This window comes from Arachis hypogaea, chromosome 13 (genome assembly GCF_003086295.3).
Source record: "Arachis hypogaea cultivar Tifrunner chromosome 13, arahy.Tifrunner.gnm2.J5K5, whole genome shotgun sequence".
Classification (NCBI taxonomy): Eukaryota; Viridiplantae; Streptophyta; class Magnoliopsida; order Fabales; family Fabaceae; genus Arachis; species Arachis hypogaea.
In genome coordinates, this window is record NC_092048.1 from 130,826,927 (window position 1) to 130,847,285 (window position 20,359).

A 20,359-nucleotide genomic window follows, 5' to 3' on the forward strand; every position below is an offset into this window, starting at 1 on the left:
CTCCCTCCCTTTTTATTTTTTATGGGCCTAGGGGGAGGTAGTCTTTCAGTATGGCAAATTTCCCTGTATACGTCAACTAGGAAAACTCGTAGAGGAGTATAGGAGTGATATCTCCTAGGCCTTTCAGGGCCGACTTCCTCTTTCTTTTTGGGCTCTTTTTCTCTCTCATTTGATGAGTGAGAGTGCCCAGGTCGCCAGCTTGTCTCTCGAAGTCTGGCATTTTCTTCTATATTGATGTACTTCTCAGCTCTCTCCTGTACATCACTCAGGGATGTTGGGTGCCTTTTCGAGATGGACTGGGAGAAGGGGCCTTCTCGGAGTCCATTTACTAGGCCCATAATTATTGCCTCCGTGGGCAGGTCTTGAATCTCCAAACACGCTTTGTTGAACCTTTTTATGTAGTCCCTTAAAGGTTCTCCGACCTCCTGTTTTACTCCTAGGAGGCTCGGTGCGTGCTTTACCTTATCCTTTTGGATTGAGAATCGTATGAGGAACTTCCGCGAGAGGTCATCAAAACTACTGACTGACCTCGGGGGGAGACTACCGAACCACTTCATCGCTGCTTTAGTCAGGGTTGTCGGGAAAGCCTTGCAACGAGTAGCATCAAAAGCATCGGCTAGGTACATCCAACTTTTAAAATTGCTTAAATGATGCTTTGGATCCGTGGTTCCATCATAAAGGTCCATATCAGGGCTTTTAAAGTTTTTTGGCACTTTTGCCCTCATAATGTCCTCACTGAATGGATCTTCTCCTCCCAAGGGAGAGTTTTCTCGGTCACTGCGAGAGTTTTGACCTTTGAGAGAGGATTCTAGCCTTCGGAGTTTTTCCTCAAGCTCCTTTCGTCGCTCAATCACATTCCTCAAATTTCTCTCATCCTCTCGCTGTCGTTCTAGCTCTTGCTCCAACTGCTCCAGGCACCCCTGGTGGCCATGGAACAATCCCATCAAATCAGTTGAATGGGGTTGTCATTCTTTGCCTGATTCATGTCCCTCAGAGGAGTTCCCTTTCAGGTCCTTTACCCCCGAAGTGCCTTCTTTGTGCTGATTAGTCACCCCTTGGTGAGTGACTATTGCTCTGTCGTTATTATCAGCGTCCTGATTTTCTTGCTCAGAATCGAATGCCGTGTTTCCGTCCTCGTTGAATTCGTCTGCCATCATGGGTTGATCTCCAGGTCCCCAGCAACGGCACCAATGTTACAAGGGTAATATGTAATTAATGGGTTGGGCTTGTAAAACTGGCCCACGCATTGAATGGAGGTAGTCTTCGACTAAACTCGTGTCCGGGAGCAACCGTCCTGCTTGTGTATGTGAAGGAATAGGGGGTGGTACCTGCAAAGACACTTCGATGCCTAAGTTAGCAAAGGGTTTTAGCAGGTTTAGAGAGTATTGGAACTTAGAGATACCTGATGGGTATTAGGGTATTTATAGTGGTGAACCAATAACCACCGTTGGAATAGTTCCACCTTTTTAGGTGGATAACCGTCCCTTTATCTTAGGGAAGTTGAGGAATGGCCCTTGGAAGTGGGTTGAGAGATTTTATGGGCAGTTACTTATTTGAATAAGGGTTATCTGCAAGCTAATCTTCGATCCTAACTTCCTCAGGGCAAGTCTGTGTTGGATCCGACTTCTTGTGAGAAGGTCGGTGTCGCGTGAAGACTAATCTTTGGATTGGGCCCTTTATTTAGACCTGAGCCTTAATGTTGGGCCAAGGTATGAACAAGTACCATAGGTAATAATTCTTAAATTGATGAAAGAAATATAAAAAAATTAAAAAAAATGAAAAATGAAAAATATTAGCTTATATTGTTATATTTTGTGTTCAAAGTAAAAAAAAATTAAAATCTTTAAGATTGTGCTCTAAGTAGTACAACAAATATTGTATTCAATCTTTTTTTTAAAAATTTAAATTAACATATTGTTTTTTTATTACTACTATTTCAATTCTCTTAAATTTAACTTCAGTCCACTTACGTCCAAGTATGCAGCAGCAGAATTAATAATAGAGCGTTTGATTTATTTTAGTAGTGGACTATCATAAACTAATTTTTTGTTTCCCTTTTGGATAGAAAATCACATTCATTATTATCTTCACCGAAATATATATTCATATTTGTTTTTTTTAGAGCAAAAAATGTTAATAAGCCATGGTGAAGATTACAGAGATCATCAAGAAACTTTGGTTCATATATCAACCAAATCACATTTATATGTAGTTCGAATCACCTAAACTCGAACTGTATTTACATATAATTCGAATCATGCTGATTCGAATTATATAATAACTCACATGCACATATAATTCGAACTCACCTCACTACTAGAAAATTAGTTATTACAGACGGATATTTCCGACAGATTTTATCCCATTGAAATACATACAGAATTTCAGAGGGATTTTTTTGTCAGAAAACAAAAAAAAATAGATTAGCATAAATTACAGACGGAAAAGAGAATCCGTCTATAATTCCGTCGGAAAAATTAATTTTTTTTCCGTAGAATAGTTACAGACGGAAAATCCGTCTGTAATTTAAATGAAATCTGTCAGAAATATTGAAAACTCTAGTTGAAGATTAACTCCATTCACTCGCCATTCACACCTAGTTACTCGCCATTCACTCCATTCACTCGCCATTCACTTCGCCCTGCACCCCGCTGCCCACAGCCACCGCAGTCTTTGCCGCCACTGCAGCCACGCAGCCCCGCATCAGCCCTCGCAGCTCCCCGCAACCCCCACAGCCTCGCAGCCCCTCAGCGGCGCAGCCACCGCAGCCCCTACACAGACACAGCCTCCACCGCCACCGTAGAAGATCCGTCGCCGTCGGATTCCGAGCTTCTTTTCATTCCAGATCAGCGCTTTCTTTGTCAGATTCCCTTCGCGCAGCTGGTAGATCGCAAACCCTAACTTTTCTATTCGTTCGTATTTTGTATTTTTCTTCAACTGACGCTTCTTTTGCTTGTTACTCTCTCACGAAATCAGTTGTTTCGTTTTTCTTATATGCATAATCGGACAAATTTGCAACATGACTCTCTTTCAATATTTAATTTGCATGTGACAATCATAGCTGCTAAAAGATATAAAGCATTTAATTAGGCAACACACCCATAGAGGTTGTTATCACCAGCTTAGCTGGTATCTAATAATTAGTCCTGATTTCTTTCCACATTTCCTGTGTCTGAATCAATGAAAATGATCAAATTGAGTTGTAGCTTCTAAGTTGAGTAAATAGTGTTGTGATTGTTATTGATGTGTCAAAGACTTCACTATTTGAAGATGCTTTATTTACTCTCTGAATTAGGATAAAGTTGATTAGTTTACTGCATTGTCAATTGGTTTTTATTTACTTAAAACTTGGTTGGATTTAAGCATTGAGCATATATGATCTGTGATCATGTATGTAGCACTTTTAGGAGGCAAGTGGTGAAGCTGTCCGTAATATTTGCTATTTAGGTGTATATTTGCATTGCTACCTAGTTTGTAACTTACTTTAAAAATGGGGGTTTGCTAAATAAGCAAATAATATGATTTTGGTTGTTGAAGTTGTATTTGTATTTATTTACATGATTACTAATTTGTATTTTTCGTTTTTCAAATCAAGTTAACTCCTTGGGGAATTTCTGTATTGAACATTTTATCTCCTTCAACTTATTCACTTTTAGAAACACTATATTTTTTTTGGATACTTGTTTCTTTTCAGCATTTAGCTACAGCCAATCCTAACATTGTAGCCAAATGAGAAATTAAACAGTGTATGGAGCTAAATGAGTTTAGAAGATTTGTGATTATCTTATGTTCCGAGTCTTTTTGACTTTGTCTTATTGTTTGGATTTAGAATTTTGTCATTACTTAGTTGCCATTTTCTAGTTTTATGATCAATAATGCCTTTTACTTGCTATAAAACAAGTAAAAATGATTTATTTGGTGAATCATGTTCATTCATCCAGCTACCTCTGTTTTCTTAGGTGAAACTCCTTAATTTGTTGTTAAGATGAGCGCACATTTATGTAAAATGATGTCTTTGTTTTTTGTTTGCAACATTGTTCTGTCAATGTCCTTTATGCAATTATTTATTAGCAAAAGGTGATTTGCAACTAACAAAAAAAATGGGGTGTGTAGATAGAGTTTTAAAAGGGCTAAAGTCATAAATAGAACTAAGGATTTTGTGAACCTTGGTCAGCACCCCTGTATGTATGTTTTCCACTTCAGAATTATTAGACTGGTGGTTGGTGCTAATTGCAATGAGACAGATACCAAGTTTTCTTGCCATAATGCCATTGATCTAAATGTCAATTCATTGATCATTTTAAATTTTAATGTTTATTTGTATGAACCAGGAGCTCAAACTGGAAGCCTCCACAGGCAGCTGTCATACCCAATTTGCATCTCCCAATGCGCAGCTTTGAGGTGAAAAATAGGTGTGTTTGACTAATGAATTGTCAATGTGCTGTTCCAAATAGAATCATTCTCTTGTTAAATTCTATACTTAACATTGGGTTTTCACTTGCAGGTTATTTTATTTATGTATTATGTGTACAATTTGTAGATTAAGTAGAAATTTGTTTATTTTGAATCTTGCCTTGGTAGAATTTTAAAAGGCTGCTGGACTTGATATTTTTAATCTAATTGTTTCCACTTTGCCGAAGTTTCATTGCTCTTATGTGCCTTACCGTACAAAGTTGGCAACACATGAATACATACTTACATACATATATATATACATTCATTTATTAATTATAATTGTTCTACTTCATTGAATAATTTTACAGTGCCAAAGAAGAATGTAGATAGAGAAATGGACCAGAGTTGTTGAAAAATTTGTGTTGGGTGCCGAAGATATGTATGATCATACTACTTTTTATTTTCAATGAAGTCCATGCTTAATATTACTATGAACGTGTAAATATTTACATAATATTATATTCTTCATCTTATGAGAGTTCATAAATGTTTTTAGTGGAATATGTCTTGTCCTAGTGCCTGTACTGCTATATAAAAATCACATAAAAGTTATTACGGGCACCACTTATAATAATAATAATAATAATAATAATAATAATAATAATAATAATAATAATTAATCAAATTATAATGATAACAAAAAGTACATTTTCTAATCAAAACCATAAATAGGGAACTAAATGTTAGGTATCAGAGTGAACCTAATGGAATAATACAATTAGAATTTGAGGATGAAAAAAATAAAATTAAAGTGAAAATTGGAAGCAGTGACAGAAGCATTGTTACTTAGGTTTTGCTTTAATACAGGTTATAATTCATTTGGCCTTTTCTTTTCCCTATGAATTTCTAGATGATCCCTATTTTTAGTTGTGTTGTAATTGCCAAGTATTTACTTAGTCCTGTATATTGGCAAGTTTAGTTAGTTTAAATTCGAGTACTAATCATAAAGAAACTTACTAAATTGTGGTTTTTGGGAATTGAAAGCAAAGCAAGCAGCATACTAGCATACTAGCATACCCAATTTAAAACCACTAATGAAAATTCTGGCTTGTTTATTTCTTCATCATGTTGTTTGTATATGGAGATATCAAAGTGTCTACCATGCTTGTGGATTTAAACTTTTAGTTTAGTCTGATTGATAGTTTACAGCTGAAAAATTCCAAAAAGAGGACAGTACTTATGCTAAATTTTGATTATTTAAGTTTTACAGCTAAGATATTTTTTCATATACAAACTTTTCAATCAAATGTCTCAGTTGGCAATGATTAGAAAAAGCAATCTAATTTTTCATGCCAGTTTTTGTGTATAGTTTTCACTTTTCAGTATCTGATTAGTGATTATAGCTGGTCTAGCTCAGATTTTATGCATTTACGTATATTTAGTTCTGTAAATGCAATATTATTAGTACAACTTACAAGTTATATGCAATACTTGTGGAATATTGATAGGATGTTGTATGATAGATGAAATGTTGCTTGTGTTGGATGATTTATAGGTACTAAAAATATCGAATTCGTAAGAAATGTCTTGGCACCATCGAGTGTGGATGTATGATAGGTTGAATCCAACAAGAGGGGGTATTAAACCTGAGTTTTATGACAAGGTTGAGGAGTTTATAGAAACAATTAGTAAGTTAGATGTTGTGAAGTCGGAAGGAAAGTGTAGATGCCCATGCGTTAAGTGTAGATGCACAAATTATAAAGAGCTGAACATTATTAAGATGCATTTGTGGGAAAAGGAGTTTATGCCAAATTATTGAATTTGGACAGAACATGGAGAGATTGACGACATAGGGATTAATCAGACGGGATTCAATAATTGTGGGGAAGATGGTTCAGGAAGTGGTGCAAATGTGAAAGAATGTGATATGTATGACATTAGCTGGGAGGACAACTCCAGAAGGTATCATGAAATAGTTTTCGATTCTGTTGGTCCAGAGGATCCTCATGTAGAGGCTAAAAACTTTTTTGATCTTCTTGAGGCAGCTCAAAAGCCTTTGTGGGAAGGTTGTGTGCACTCTCAACTATCGATAGCTGTTAGAATGCTATGCATTAAGGCCGAGGAAAACCAATCACAGGAGTCATTTAAGCAGTGGGCCACCTTAATTAGGGAAATTGCTCCTGAGGGTAGTGCCATACCTAGGGATTACTATGAGGCTAAGAAGTCAGTGCAAAAGTTTGGATTGAAGGCAATCAAAATAGATTGTTGCTCAAATAATTGCATGTTGTATCGAAAAGACGATGCTGCTCTAACTAGTTGCAAGTTTTGTGAAGCACCTAGATTCAAGCCTATTTCCGATGGTGGGTGTAAGTCCAAGAGAGTTCCTGTAAGACGGATGCACTACCTACCCTTAATCCCTAGACTTCGAAGGCTTTATGCGTCAATGGAAAAGCTAAAGATCATTGGTTAGATGAACGAGACAAGGCCGTAGCTCATTTGCATATTCTACTCAATGAAAGCAAAGTTAGCCATTTCTATATGTAAGTGCCCAAATCTTTTATTAAACAGTTAATTACACTTGTTCTACTAACGAATCCCATAGCTTATAAACTCTAGTCCTACTTTCATCAAGGTTTTGGAAAAAAACTTGTCCTGGAGAAAGCGATGACCGATTTTTCCCTTGGTTTGCATCATATGTAAGTGCATAAATTCGTATCATTTATTGTAAAGGTTTCTAACTAAAGATTTGCATCACATATCACTTCTATTAAATAATTTGTTGCATGTTTCTAACTAGGTTCAAAATCAATGTAATGAAATTTTTGATCCTGGTTTGCAATCACTTTCTTGGGGTCCTTCAAACAAAGCAACAAGTTATCTAATTTATAAAGTAAATGGATATACATTTCATACCCTTGCAAGGTCAAAAGGAAAAAAAAATTGATAACACCGGTGTGTTTGTTAAAGGTGATATAGGCAGTGGGGAAAGTGATTGGTTTGGAGTATTAGAAGATATACTCGAGTTTGAATACACTGGTAGTGACTCTAATCGAGTTGTTTTGTTCAAATGTCAATGGTATGATCCAAGTCGTCCAAATGGAACACGTATTTATAATGACTACAAAATAACTGAAGTCAACCATAGTAAAAGATATCGCCACTATGATCCTTTCATTGTCGTCCAAAAAGCTAAACAAGTTTACTTCTTACCTTATCCTGGAAATTGCAAGTCTATGTGGCATGTTGTTGTAAACACTAAACCAAGAGGTCGAATTGAAATCAATCATGTACATGTAGAGGAGGATGAGGAAGAGAATGATGTAGCTTATCAAGCGGATGAGAGCAATCCTTCTAGGATTTCTGACACCGAGCCTTCTATCAGTCTTAAGTCTCCATTTGGAGAGGACCGCATTGTCGAATTGTCCATCGGCTCTAGTTCTGGGGCTAATAAAAATGAAGATGATGATGTTGCAGACTTTGATGATGATATTGATTTTTAATAGGGTAATCATTTTTAGCTTGTATTGTTTTAGCTTATATATATTGTTCTTTACATATATTCTTCTTAATTTGTATGTCTTAGTTGTCATGTAACTTAATCGTTAACTTAGATATTGTTGTTGAGAAGAAGATCAAGATATTTTAAAGAATGTGATGAAAAAAAAGAAATGGCATACGTAAAAGCATAACTCTGTCCCACACTCATTAAGCTGACATGTCTAAAGCACCATTGGAATTTTTTTCTTGTCCCTTTTCTGAAATTTAGGAAGCTTCATATTCTTTCTTATTGTTTTTAATCTCTTTCTTATAGTTTGGTTTGAAGATTGAATCTCTCTCTTTGTTGCAGTGGCAGTAGTGAAGGAAATTCATTGGGAAGGTAAAGGGTAGCAGTGCACGAATGAGGTGAGCCCCTTCTCTCACTCTCTCACTCTCTCACTCTCTGTGTGCCCCGCGTGCTCTCTGCTGCTTCAACTCCAAATCTGCATCCTTTCTAGTACTACTCCTCCATGCAAACTGACCATTACTCAACTGTTCTGGATTTTCTTCTGTAAAAACAATTTCTTCTGCACTGGTATGAGTTTGTTTTCCTCTCAGAACAGAATTAGATGAAAGTTTATCTTGCTGTCAATTGTATTCTATCAACCTTTTGAGTTTTGTGCATAATAGTCTTTTAATATATATGTAGGTCATGGCTCCTCGGGTCAAGGGTAAAGGTGTCAAGGGTCATAGAAGTTCTCGCACCACTGTCGCAGCCACTATTTCAACCACCTCCACCTCTTCTGGGACTTCGGTTGTGCCAGATTTTCAATCAGGATCACTTAGCCAGCAACCGTATTTGAGGGTACCTAATCCAGGCTACACAGGTCTTCCTCCACCAAGTTGGCCTACTCCAGGATGTATGGATCCCCCTCCTCCACCCCCTCCTCCAATTTCGATTCCTCCTCCGCTTCGCAATTCCAATCTATTAGTTGATTCAGAGACACCTGGAAGCTCTAGTACATCTCCTCCATCAGAGACTGCATCGGTTCCTAATAGTGTCACAAAAGAAAGATTGGTTCCTGATGGAAAAATAAGGTAAAATTTGGATCTCTCCATAATTAAAATAGCAGCTTCTAGTGGATTTTCCATACTGCATTACCTATTTCTCTTATTACTCTTCTACACAATTTTTACATACTGCATTACCTATTCCTCTTATTACTCTTTCAGTAAGCAATACTAATCACTCTTCTTCTTTTACTACTCCTAATACCAATGGTACTTCTAGTGGATTTCCCAAACCTTCAGATCCTAACCTTCAGATCCCAAACGAAAGGAATCACTCTTATTACTCTTCTTCTTTTACTACTCCTAATACTCATTCAGATCCTAACTTTCTTCAAACTGTACCCTCTTTTGCTAAGCAAGCCATTGAACTTCCTCACTAGAAAGCTACAATGCAAGCTGAAATTGATGCCTTGGATAAGAATCACACATGGCAATTGGTTCCTACACCATCTAACTCTCTTGTAATTGGCTTAAAATGGGTGTTTGCTATTAAGCGAAGTATAAATGGTTCTGTCCTCTGATATAAGGCCAGGTTAGTAGCTTTAGGAAACCATCAAATTGAGGGAATAGATTTTACCGAGGTCTTTAGTCCTGTAATTAAACCACCTACAATTCGTCTTATTCTAACCATAGTCTTATCATCTAAATGGCCAATAGTACAATATGACTGCATCTAAATGTGTTTACTACTATATTTTAATTTCAAATTAAAGTCTAATGACTTAAAACTATTTTTTTAGTTTCCTAACTTGTCAATTCTTTATGAAATTATCAGTTGGTTACCTTTCCCTCCTGGTTCTCAGAAGATTACAGATATCATCAAGAAACGATATGATAAACCGTACAAAAAGTTTGGAGATGTCCCTCTTCCGACAAAGAAGCTTTGGTTTAAGGAGTGGAAGGTAAAAGTGTTGGATTATTTATAATGATTGAATAACTTGTTCTTTCTTTTTTAATCATAACTTGTCTTTAATCATAACTTGATTGAATATTGTCCATGTGATTTGAATCTTATAAGTAGCAACTTGATGAGTATGTGTAGAGCCACTTTCTTATTGATGATGATGATGATGAGTTTTTCTGGAGGGCTTTCAAGTATAGGACAAGTAAGCGATTTAGCCAAATGATGTCTGATATCCGTGAGGGTGTGGATACAACCCACGAATGGCTAATTCCTGCTTACAAAAAGGTGTTGGAAAGGTACTGGAAAACAGATGAGAAATGAAAAAATATAAGGAAAAAAGCAAGGGAGAATCGAGCGTCACTCTTAGGTGGTTCTGTCCATTGCGGTGGTTCTATTCCATTGAGCTCAACTATAGAGAGGATGGTAATATAATTTAAGTGAATTTAGATCTTATTTAATAGACATCTATTTATGTAAAATTTTTCTTATTTTGTGTTTTATGTGGAACAGAAGAAGCAGTTGGGCCGTACACCAACCCACGAGGAGGTCTTCAAAGAAACCCACACACTTAAAAGTGACAAGTCTAAATGGGTGGACAAGCGCTCTCAAGACACTCATGTGAGATATAGCATAAATGTTAAATTAATGACTTGCTGCCACTTGAATATTTATATGCCCTTTTGTTTTTCTGGTCATGTTTTCCACGGTTTATACTTCCCTCTCACAATTGCTTAATTTAATTAGGTCACAAAGGAGAAACTAGTTACCTGATTTATACTTACCTGGTTATGTTTTCCTTTCTTTTTATAGTGCCTTTATCTTCTTTCCTTTCTTGTTCCATTTTGCTCTTTCTGTTTATTTAATAATAAGTATGAATTATTAGTCATGTGTATATGGTAAGTACTAACAGTGTACTAGTTAATTAATTAGTAGTATATTGGGTAATAATAATTGCTGCTATGCAGTTTTTGGTTTTTGTTGTCATCATTCAATGTGAGCAAGTAATGTATGCATGATTCATCCATCAGCATATATATATATTTGCTGCACTGTGATATGCATGGCTATTTGTCTTAATAATAATAATATAATTGATATAACTATTGTGCAACAGGAGAAGTTTATAAAAAAGTTAGCAGAAGTTCAGGCCCAACATGCCGAAGCTCAAGCACAAGGAATGAAGCTACAACCAATTGATGAAGATTTGATTTGGGAGGAAGTGTGTGGTGGGCAAAAGAAGAATCGAGTTTACGAAAAAGGTTCATTCTTTTCTAACTCTATCAAGTCTGGAACCACTTTTGTCAATTCTGTATCTGGAAGAGCACCAAGAAATCAAAATTCTATTCCTGATTTGCGAGAACAGATTCATAATCTCAATGAAGAGCTTTTTCAGCGTGTTACTCAACAAACAGATGAGCGTATTAGTAAGTTGTTAGATACACGCTTGGCTCCTTTGGAAAAGACTCAAAAGAAGTTAGAAAAGTTGGAACGGGCAATTGGAAAGGCCAAGAAGGAAAAGCTGAAACAAAATAAATGGAATGAGGCTTATGTTAGCTATTATGAGAAGGTTAGAGCGTCAAATAGTTCTAGTGCAGTTCCACTACCACTGCCACCACCGCCACCCTCAATGTCTTCGAATGAGGACTATGATGATGATGAGGATGAAGATGACACTGAAGACTATAGCTGATAGTTTTAGCATGGTTGAACAATATACTAGGAATTATAGTTGATGATCAATACATTTTGTTTATATTTTGAATTATATTGACTTGCTTGTTTATAGTACTTTTCTTTTAGTTTGATAATACGATGAATTTGTTTATTTTTTGAAATATTATAAATATTCAAATATAAATTAGAAAAAAATTTGTATTAAATTTATATTTATTTTGTATAAAAATAAGTTTATTTTGTAATTAGAAAAAGTAAAAAAATTCTATTTTACCTTACAAACGGATTTACAGACGAATTTTCTGTCTGTAATCATGATTTTCCAAAGTTTAAATTACAGACGGAAAATCTGTCGGAAAATCCGTCTGTAATTACAGACGAAAAATCCGTCTGAAAATCCGTCTGTAATTACAGACGTAAAATCCGTCAGAAAATTCGTCTGAAAATCCGTCTGTAATTACAGACGAAAAATCCGTCTGTAAGTTCGTCGCCTTCAGGAAATGGAGAGAGAATTTACAGAGGAAAAATCCGTCGGTAATTGGTAAAAATCCGTCTGTAATTTTTCGACGGAAAAAAATTCGTCGGTAAATAATTTTCGACGGGGCTTTTACAATGCAAAGGGATAAAATCTGTCGGTAATTTTGTCGGTAACCAAAAATTCGTCTGTAATAAAGACTAAATCTGCCTGTAAATCTGTCTGTATTAATCCATTTGCTAGTTGTGCCTGGTTCGAATTACACACCAACAATAATTCGAACCAGGTTGATTCGATTTACTCAAGAAGATGGCGTTCCATGTAATTCGAAGTAAGTTGGTTCGAATTACATGATGTACAGTTCGAATAATAATAATAATAATAATAATAATAATAATAATAATAATAATAATAATAATAATAATAATAATAATAATAATAATAAGGTTTAAACATACTTTATTATATTAGGTTAGATAGAAATTAAACTATTTAAATAAATAATTCGGTGTTTAGAAGTCAAGTCTTAGTATAATTTTTTAGGAAGTATTTATAATTAATGTAAGTATGTGAAGGATTTATTTTTTAAATTACGTTTTTAAATTAAATGGCTTTCAATATTATTAGATTGTCTTATTTTTAAATTGGTCAATTCATTTTATATTTATATATTGTAATTATTTATTTTGTAACGAGTGCAACTAAAATTTTAATAACAATTATTAAATTAAACATTGTTACTATGAGTACTATAAAAGTTTGTAATGTACTCGTTACTAACCTATCACATAATAAAAATTTTTAATTGAATGTAAATTTTATAACATAAATCTAATCCATGTAATTATTTTAATACACCAACCATTATATCTACATGGAGTCAATGCTAAATCGAATTCAATTAGTTCGATAATACTAGTCTATGAAAAAAATTGCATTTTATAAAGTTTAAAAATTTTTATTATGTGATAGGTTAGTAACGAGTACATTACAAACTTTTATAGTACTCATAGTAACAATGTTTAATTTAATAATTGTTATTAAAATTTTAGTTGTACTCGTTACAAAATAAATAATTACAATATATAAATATAAAATGAATTGACCAATTTAAAAATAAGACAATCTAATAATATTGAAAGTCATTTAATTTAAAAACGTAATTTAAAAAATAAATCCTTCACATACTTACATAATTATGAATTTATAATATGATAAATACTTCTTAAAAAATTATTCTAATACTTGACTTCTAAACACCGAATTATTTATTTAAATAGTTTAATTTTTATCTAACCTAATATAATAAAGTATGTTTAAACCTTATTATTATTATTATTATTATTATTATTATTATTATTATTATTATTATTATTATTATTATTATTATTATTATTATTATTATTCGAACTGTACATCATGTAATTCGAACCAACTTACTTCGAATTACATGGAACGCCGTCTTCTTGAGTAAATCGAATCAACCTGGTTCGAATTATTGTTGGTGTATAATTCGAACCAGGTGAGTTCGAATTATATGTGCATGTGAGTTATTATATAATTCGAATCAGCATGATTCGAATTATATGTAAACGCAGTTCGAGCTTAGGTGATTCGAACTACATATAAATGTGGTTTGGTTGATACATGAACCAGATTTGTCTTTAGCGGATTTGTATAAATAATTGGTCACCATGGCTTATTAACGTTTTTTGCCCTTTTTTATGACTATTAAAAATTATTTTTATTAATGTACAACAACAAAAAGTCTTGTCCTACTAGGTGGGGTCGGCTACATGAATCAAACAACGTCATTTTACTCTGTCATGTATTATGTCTACAGAGAGACCGTTTACATGTAGATCTCGTTTGACCACTTCATGGATGGTCTTTTTAAGTCTTCCTCTGCCTTTCGCTCCTTGTCCATCTTCCATCTCATCCACCCTCTTGACTGGGTGTTCTATCGGTCTTTTTCTCACATGTCCAAACCACCTGAGACGCAATTCAACCATCTTTTTCACGATGGGTGCTACTCTAAATCTCTCCCTTATATCTTCGTTCCTTATTTTATCCAATCGCGTATGACAACTCATCCATCTCAACGTCTTCATCTCTGTCACACTCAACTTATGTTCGTGCTCCCCTTTGGCCGCCCAACACTCCGTAGCATAAAGTATAGCCGGTCTTATAGCGGTGCGATAGAATTTACCTTTAAGTTTTAAAGGCACTTTTTTGTCGCATATAAAACCATATGCATCCGCCATTTTGACCAACCTACTTGGATCCTATGATTTACATCCTGTTCAATCTCTCCATTATCCTGTATGATGCACCCAAGATACTTAAAATTTTTAACTTTCGTAGGACGTTTTCTCCAATCTTCACCTCTATATTAGGGTTTTTCTTTCTCAGACTGAACTTACATTCCATATATTCCGTCTTGCTACGTCTTATGCGCAGACCATACACTCTAGAGCTTGTCTCCATAAATCCAACTTCTTATTTAAGTCTTCCCTTGACTCTCCCATAAGGACGATATCATCGGCAAAAAGCATGCACCATGGCACAGGCTCTTGGATATGCTCTGTGAGTACTTCCAAGACTAATGTGAAAAGGTATGGACTTAAAGATGATCCCTGGTGTAATCCTATACCAATAGGAAATTCCTCTGTCACCCCACCTTGAGTCTTCACACTAGTTGTTGCCCCATTATACATGTCTTTAATTGCACGAATATATGCGATCTTTACTCTCCTCTTTTCTAAAACCTTCCATAAGACCTCCATTTGCACTCTATCATACGCTTTTTCCAAATCAATAAACACCATATGTAGATCCTTTTTATTACTACGATACCTCTCCATCATCCTTCTTAATAGGTATATCGCTTCAATGGTAGATCTGCCTAGCATAAATTCAAATTGGTTCTCTGTTACTTGTGTCTCTTTTCTCAACCTCTATTCTATCACCCTTTCCCATAACTTTATGGTATGACTCATGAGCTTGATCCCTGTATAGTTTTCACAACTTTGTATATCCCCCTTATTCTTGTAGATAGGTACCAAGGTGCTCTTTCTCCACTCATCAGGCATCTTCTTTGACCTTAAAATCTCATTAAAAATCTTGGTTAACCAGTTGATGCCTTTTTCTTCAATGCTCTTTCAAACCTCAATCGGAATATTATCAGGTCATACTGCCCTGCTATTTTTCATCTGCTTTAGAGCCTCTTTTACCTCGAAGTCTCGAATCCTTTGATAGTAGTCAAAGTTTTGATCTTCTTCCTTTGTGCATAACCAACCAAGGCTCGGAAGTCTTCTGTCCCTCATTAAATAACTCGTAGAAGTGACTTTTTCACCTTTCATTAATCTTTTCCTCTTGAGCCAACACCTCTCTATCCTTATCCTTTATGCACTTAACCTAATCTAAATCTCTCGTTCTTCTTTTACGGCTCTTTGCGATTCTATATATACCTTTTTCTCCTTCTTTTGTGTCCAAAGATTGTAGAAACCCTCATATGCTCTTGTTCTTGCTTCACTTACAGCCACTTTTGTCTCTTTCTTAACCGCCTTATATTTCTTCCTGTTATCTGTGTTGCGGCATAAAGACCACTCTTTAAAGCACTCCCTTTTTATCTTTATCTTTTCTTGTATACTCGCATTCCACCACCAGGACTCCTTGTCTCTTGGTCCTATTCCTTTAGATTCACCAAAGCTTTCTTTTGCTGTTCTTCTAACAACTTCTGCCATCTCCCTCCACATCTCTTCCGCGCTTCCATTCTCATTTGACTTTGCCTCTTCTCCTACTCGTCTTAGGAAGCTTCTTTGTTCCTCACCTTTCATCCGCCACCACCTCGTCCTTGAATTTTTCGTATGATGTCTTTTCTTCAACTTTTGTTCAACGCGAAAATCCATGACAAGCACCCTATGTTGTGTTGTCAAACTCTCTCCCAGGATTATTTTACAATTAATGCAAAATTTTCGGTCGACTCTCCTCAACAAGAAGAAGTCAATTTGAGAGCTTGTCATACCACTCTTATAGGTTATAAGATGTTCGTCTCTCTTTTTAAAACATGTATTTGCGATGAGAAGATCAAATGTTGAGGAAAAGTCCAAAATAGTTTTACTCTCAGCATTGATCACCTCGAAACCATGGCCTCCGTGAATACTCTCATACCCAGTCACTTCTCTCCTAACATGACCATTTAAATCTCCTCCTAAAAAAATCTTATCTCCCAAAGGTATGTCTTGAACCAAACTCTCTAGATCCTCCCAAAACCTTATCTTGTGTTGTTCGTCCAAACCCACTTGCGGTGCATAGGCGCTAATCACATGGCAAGCACATTTATCCACCACAAGTTTGATAGAGATGATCTGATCTCTCACCCTCTTAACATCCACTACGTCCTTCTTCAACTGCTTATCCACAATAATTCCAACCCCATTCCTATTCTTCACATTTCCTGTATACCAAAGTTTTAAACCAGAAGTATCCAACTCCCTAACCTTCGCACCAACCCATTTTATTTCTTATTGGCACATAATGTTAATCTTTCTCCTCATCATGGTGTCCACCACCTCCATAGACTTTCCTGTTAGAGTGCCTATGTTCCATGTCCCAAATCTCAACTTTCTGTCGCTCCGACCTTTACCTTTTACTTTGTGAATTAGCTTATTTACCCTCGTTCGTTCATGAAAACACGAGAACTATTGCTCATTTAACACTACATCCGAGCATCGATGCAGCGGCTCTTGCTTATTTGAAACTGTACTCGAGCCATACAACGCGTTGCTTCTAAGCAACGACCTAACTTTAGCGCATTAATGTTTTTGATTCATGTCATGGAGATTCGACTATATTTTTATGTTGGTTGTCGAAGACTTAACACAACCCTTCTCTTTTATCCGAACTTGAAACCAACTCTGTACCGCAAGTATAACATAGACGAAATTATTTTAATTAATATAACATTACATAATTAAATATATATAAAATTATTTTAAATTAAAAATTCATCAAAATTAAATACTTTTAATATTCATGCATTATGATATGTTTTTAAGTGTGGTAATATTTATGCGAGATGACCTAATCTCCTCCTGCTTACCTAAGAATCTTACCTATGGAAACAAAAAAATATCTACCGAAAGATATGTAGCTAAATTTTCAAATGATAAAAAATCAGGTTGTCCGAGGGGCTTTTTATCCCTAAACTTTTGCTTCTTCAGATTTCACTCAGTAGCTGCTAAATTAACCAACAGATCGCATTGTTTCTGGTTCAGTGTGTTGAAATTTGTTCACTTTAAACAGAGACGAATAGAATTAGACCATCCTCAACTTCCAACCAGAGGCTGGAGCACTCCTATACGAGTTCGTGATTGATTATATAGCACCATCAAATGGTGTTTGTTATGCCTCACGGTTGCATTGGGTACCTATCGGCCGTTTGGTTCGATATTCTCGGATTTGTACCTAGAATATAAGTTGTATTGGAAATTACTTATGCTCTTATTAAACTATGTATAAGATAAAAACGTTACAAGACCAATTGCTTCGGTATTTACGAAAACACGCAGAAAATACAATACAAGAACCTCACCGTTCAATTTCCCATTTATTCACATGACACGCAGAAAGCACACTACAACATTCAAGAACAAGAGATTACTAGATCACTGTATACTGCATACTTTTGCTTAACCAGTAATTTGAATGGGCTTAACATCAGGTTTCTTAACTTCCGCCTTGGGAACAGTGACAGTAAGAACACCATTCTCCATGGATGCCTTCACCTGATCCATCTTGGCATTCTCAGGAAGCCTGAACCTCCGCATGAACTTGCCGCTGCTGCGCTCCACACGGTGCCAGGTGTCGTTCTTGTCCTCCTTCTCAACGTTCCTCTCGCCGCTGATCTGAAGGACACTGTTATCTTCGATCTCAACCTTCACTTCCTCCTTCTTCAGACCAGGAAGATCAGCCTTGAACACATGTGCTTCGGGAGTCTCCTTCCAATCCACACGAGTGTTCACGAATGCAGAATTCTCTGAAGAAGCAAGAGAGCTCGGGAATTGGAAGTCCCTGAAGGGGTCCCAAACGTCGAGGGAGAAAGGGTCGCTCCTTCTGCCACCAAAGAAACTTGGAATCAGCGACATCTTCTCTTTGTTTGATGATTAAGTTCTTGCAAGCAGAGAATGTAGGTGTAACTGTCGTTGTAAATGCTTGTGCTCGATGATGTTGAAGGTGAGAGAGGACACGAGGTATTTATAGTGATTAATGGAGGAACGGAATGAAGAGGTAGCTTCTAGAAATATCCTACTTATTTCTTCATCTATTCAATTCGAAGCTGTTCTGGATTCCTCTGGGACTAGTAGAGAAATAGAACATGATACAACGAGAAGGCTCTAGATTTTTTTTTTTTGGTTTACAGAAGGCTCTAGATTGAACATTACAGCCTCTTGCGTGAAGCCCATGACTTAAAGGGCTTAAGGATTGATTAAAATGAAACAATGAGCCCAATAACAAATAAATAATAGAACTCAAGTTCTTACCAGTATGACAAAAAAATAAGTTCTTACCGGTAATATTTCCAAAATAAATAAATAAATAATAAATAAAATTATTGTTAACAGCTTACCGATATAAAAAAAAAAAAAAGGAAAAATTCTTACCAATTTAATATATATGAACTGGATCAAATTCTTCTAAAATGATAAAATAAAAAATTAATTTTTTTTAAATTAAAATAATAGAATTTACATATAAATATATAATAAAAATTACAATTTCAACGGTAATTAATTAATCTCTCATTTTATTAGTTTATCAATATTTTTATTTTAAATGATCTAAATTCTTTTAAACTACGAATAGTTTAAATTAATAGAAACGTGTGCTTCAGCCAAAAAAGTAAAGCCAAATTGAAGGTTTAATGTGCTTATGTTTTGGTCATGTATGAATTTTTAATTTTGACAAATAATGTTTGAGAATATTTACCTAAGAGGAAAATATCTAAATGTGATCAAATTATGTATTGATTTTACACGAGAATATTTTACAAGTAAATGTGAAATGTAAATTACAATGATATGGTTCGTTGTATTAATGAAAATATTGTTAATGTTTGGGGAGCAGATATTCTTACTTTTAATTTCATAATATTATTTTTAATACAATTTTTTTATTATTAAAAAAATAAATAACGAAAATTAAAAATAATTTTTAAAAAATTACATAAAATAAAAATAATAATATCGTATTTGGAAATAACAGCCTCACTTCCTAATGTATAGTATTCACCAAAATATGCATGCTATAATTCTGTAAATGAGTGAAATTTTTTGACATTGGGATGAGTTAGCACTCTGTTGTTTCTATAAGGCTAAAATTGGAGACACAATTGTTATATCCAAATAAAGCCACGGTATAGGCCTTTCTAGAAAATACCGGATGAGTCCTCTATGGCAGTTTAAATACCCGACGTGTCCTCTTTGCTCATCATCAAGAAAGCATACAGAAGCAGTTTCTCAGATAGCAAACAAAGCCACACAACACAACAATCACTATTTTTCGGAGTAGCAAGAATATCATCTAATAGAGGAAAAGATGTCGCTGATTCCAAGTTTCTTCGGTGGCCGAAGGAGCAACGTCTTCGATCCTTTCTCCCTCGACGTTTGGGACCCCTTTAAAGACTTCCAATTCCCGAGCTCTCTTACTTCTTCCGACAATTCTGCGTTCGTCAACACTCGTGTGGACTGGAAGGAGACTCCCGAAGCACATGTGTTCAAGGCTGATCTTCCTGGTCTGAAGAAGGAGGAAGTGAAGGTTGAGATCGAAGATAACAGTGTCCTTCAGATCAGCGGCGAGAGGAACGTTGAGAAGGAGGACAAGAACGACACCTGGCACCGTGTGGAGCGCAGCAGCGGCAAGTTCATGCGGAGGTTCAGGCTCCCCGAGAACGCCAAGATGGATGAGGTGAAGGCAGCCATGGAGAATGGTGTTCTCACTGTCACTGTTCCCAAAGCAGAAGTTAAGAAACCCGATGTTAAGCCTATTCAGATCACTGGTTAGACGTGCGTGAGAATGAAGCAATCCTGCATCCAATAAGCTGTTGAGTCTTGTTTGTTTTCCTCTTGTAGTAATGCGTCTGTAATCTCCGCTTAATTCTGTTATATTTTGCTTGAAAATGGTGTGTCCTGTACATGTGTGATATCTGCAAAAGAAGGACTATCTTGCAATTTAGTTTATATGGTTTGAAATTGAACAAGGTAAATAAAAATCACAGGCCTATTAGTTTTACGTATTTTCCTCGCCATACAAAAGGACCTAAATGAAGAATGGAGACTTGTAATTTAATCCACGAGTTTTGG

At 35.5% G+C, this 20,359-nt stretch overlaps 3 protein-coding genes across 17 annotated transcripts; 2 read left to right on the forward strand and 1 right to left on the reverse strand.

Moving 5' to 3' along the window:
• Positions 1-2,332: 2,332 nt before the first annotated feature.
• Positions 2,333-11,720, forward strand: LOC112733525 (uncharacterized). 15 transcript variants are annotated; one of them, XM_072212591.1, is made up of 12 exons: positions 2,337-2,883; positions 4,332-4,412; positions 4,764-6,935; positions 7,028-7,091; positions 7,193-7,899; positions 8,243-8,467; positions 8,582-8,970; positions 9,719-9,845; positions 9,986-10,270; positions 10,358-10,465; positions 10,962-11,106; positions 11,211-11,720. In XM_072212591.1, exons 7-9 carry the CDS (start codon positions 8,585-8,587, stop codon positions 10,166-10,168), a joined length of 696 nt encoding a protein of 231 aa, XP_072068692.1. In that variant the 5' UTR covers positions 2,337-2,883; positions 4,332-4,412; positions 4,764-6,935; positions 7,028-7,091; positions 7,193-7,899; positions 8,243-8,467; positions 8,582-8,584; the 3' UTR covers positions 10,169-10,270; positions 10,358-10,465; positions 10,962-11,106; positions 11,211-11,720. The 15 variants fall into 15 exon arrangements, with proteins under 15 accessions (XP_072068691.1, XP_072068693.1, XP_072068696.1 ...); XM_072212588.1 differs by having other exon boundaries at positions 4,764-6,357; positions 6,441-6,935; positions 10,962-11,720; XM_072212586.1 differs by having other exon boundaries at positions 4,764-4,834; positions 5,951-6,935; positions 10,962-11,720.
• A 5,853-nt stretch (positions 11,721-17,573) lies between these two features.
• Positions 17,574-18,379, reverse strand: LOC112733528 (17.3 kDa class I heat shock protein). The gene has a single exon (XM_025782510.3). It carries the CDS (start codon positions 18,143-18,145, stop codon positions 17,690-17,692), a length of 456 nt encoding a protein of 151 aa, XP_025638295.1. The 5' UTR covers positions 18,146-18,379; the 3' UTR covers positions 17,574-17,689.
• Positions 18,380-19,156: 777 nt separating this feature from the next.
• LOC112733527 (17.3 kDa class I heat shock protein) lies at positions 19,157-20,288 on the forward strand. The gene has a single exon (XM_025782509.3). The coding sequence runs from the start codon at positions 19,596-19,598 to the stop codon at positions 20,058-20,060; it is 465 nt and encodes a 154-aa protein (XP_025638294.1). The 5' UTR covers positions 19,157-19,595; the 3' UTR covers positions 20,061-20,288.
• The last annotated feature ends 71 nt before the right edge of the window (positions 20,289-20,359 follow it).

Bases quoted from the DNA above. Each gene is read 5' to 3' on its own strand.
- LOC112733525 (XM_072212590.1), top strand. From the start codon at position 8,585: ATGGCTCCTCGGGTCAAGGGTAAAGGTGTCAAGGGTCATAGAAGTTCT. The intron at 8,971-9,718 runs GTAAAATTTGGA...TGAAATTATCAG, and splicing joins GTTCCTGATGGAAAAATAAG to TTGGTTACCTTTCCCTCCTG. The intron at 9,846-9,985 runs GTAAAAGTGTTG...GAGTATGTGTAG, and splicing joins TTTGGTTTAAGGAGTGGAAG to AGCCACTTTCTTATTGATGA.
- LOC112733528 (XM_025782510.3), bottom strand. From the start codon at position 18,145: ATGTCGCTGATTCCAAGTTTCTTTGGTGGCAGAAGGAGCGACCCTTTC.
- LOC112733527 (XM_025782509.3), top strand. From the start codon at position 19,596: ATGTCGCTGATTCCAAGTTTCTTCGGTGGCCGAAGGAGCAACGTCTTC.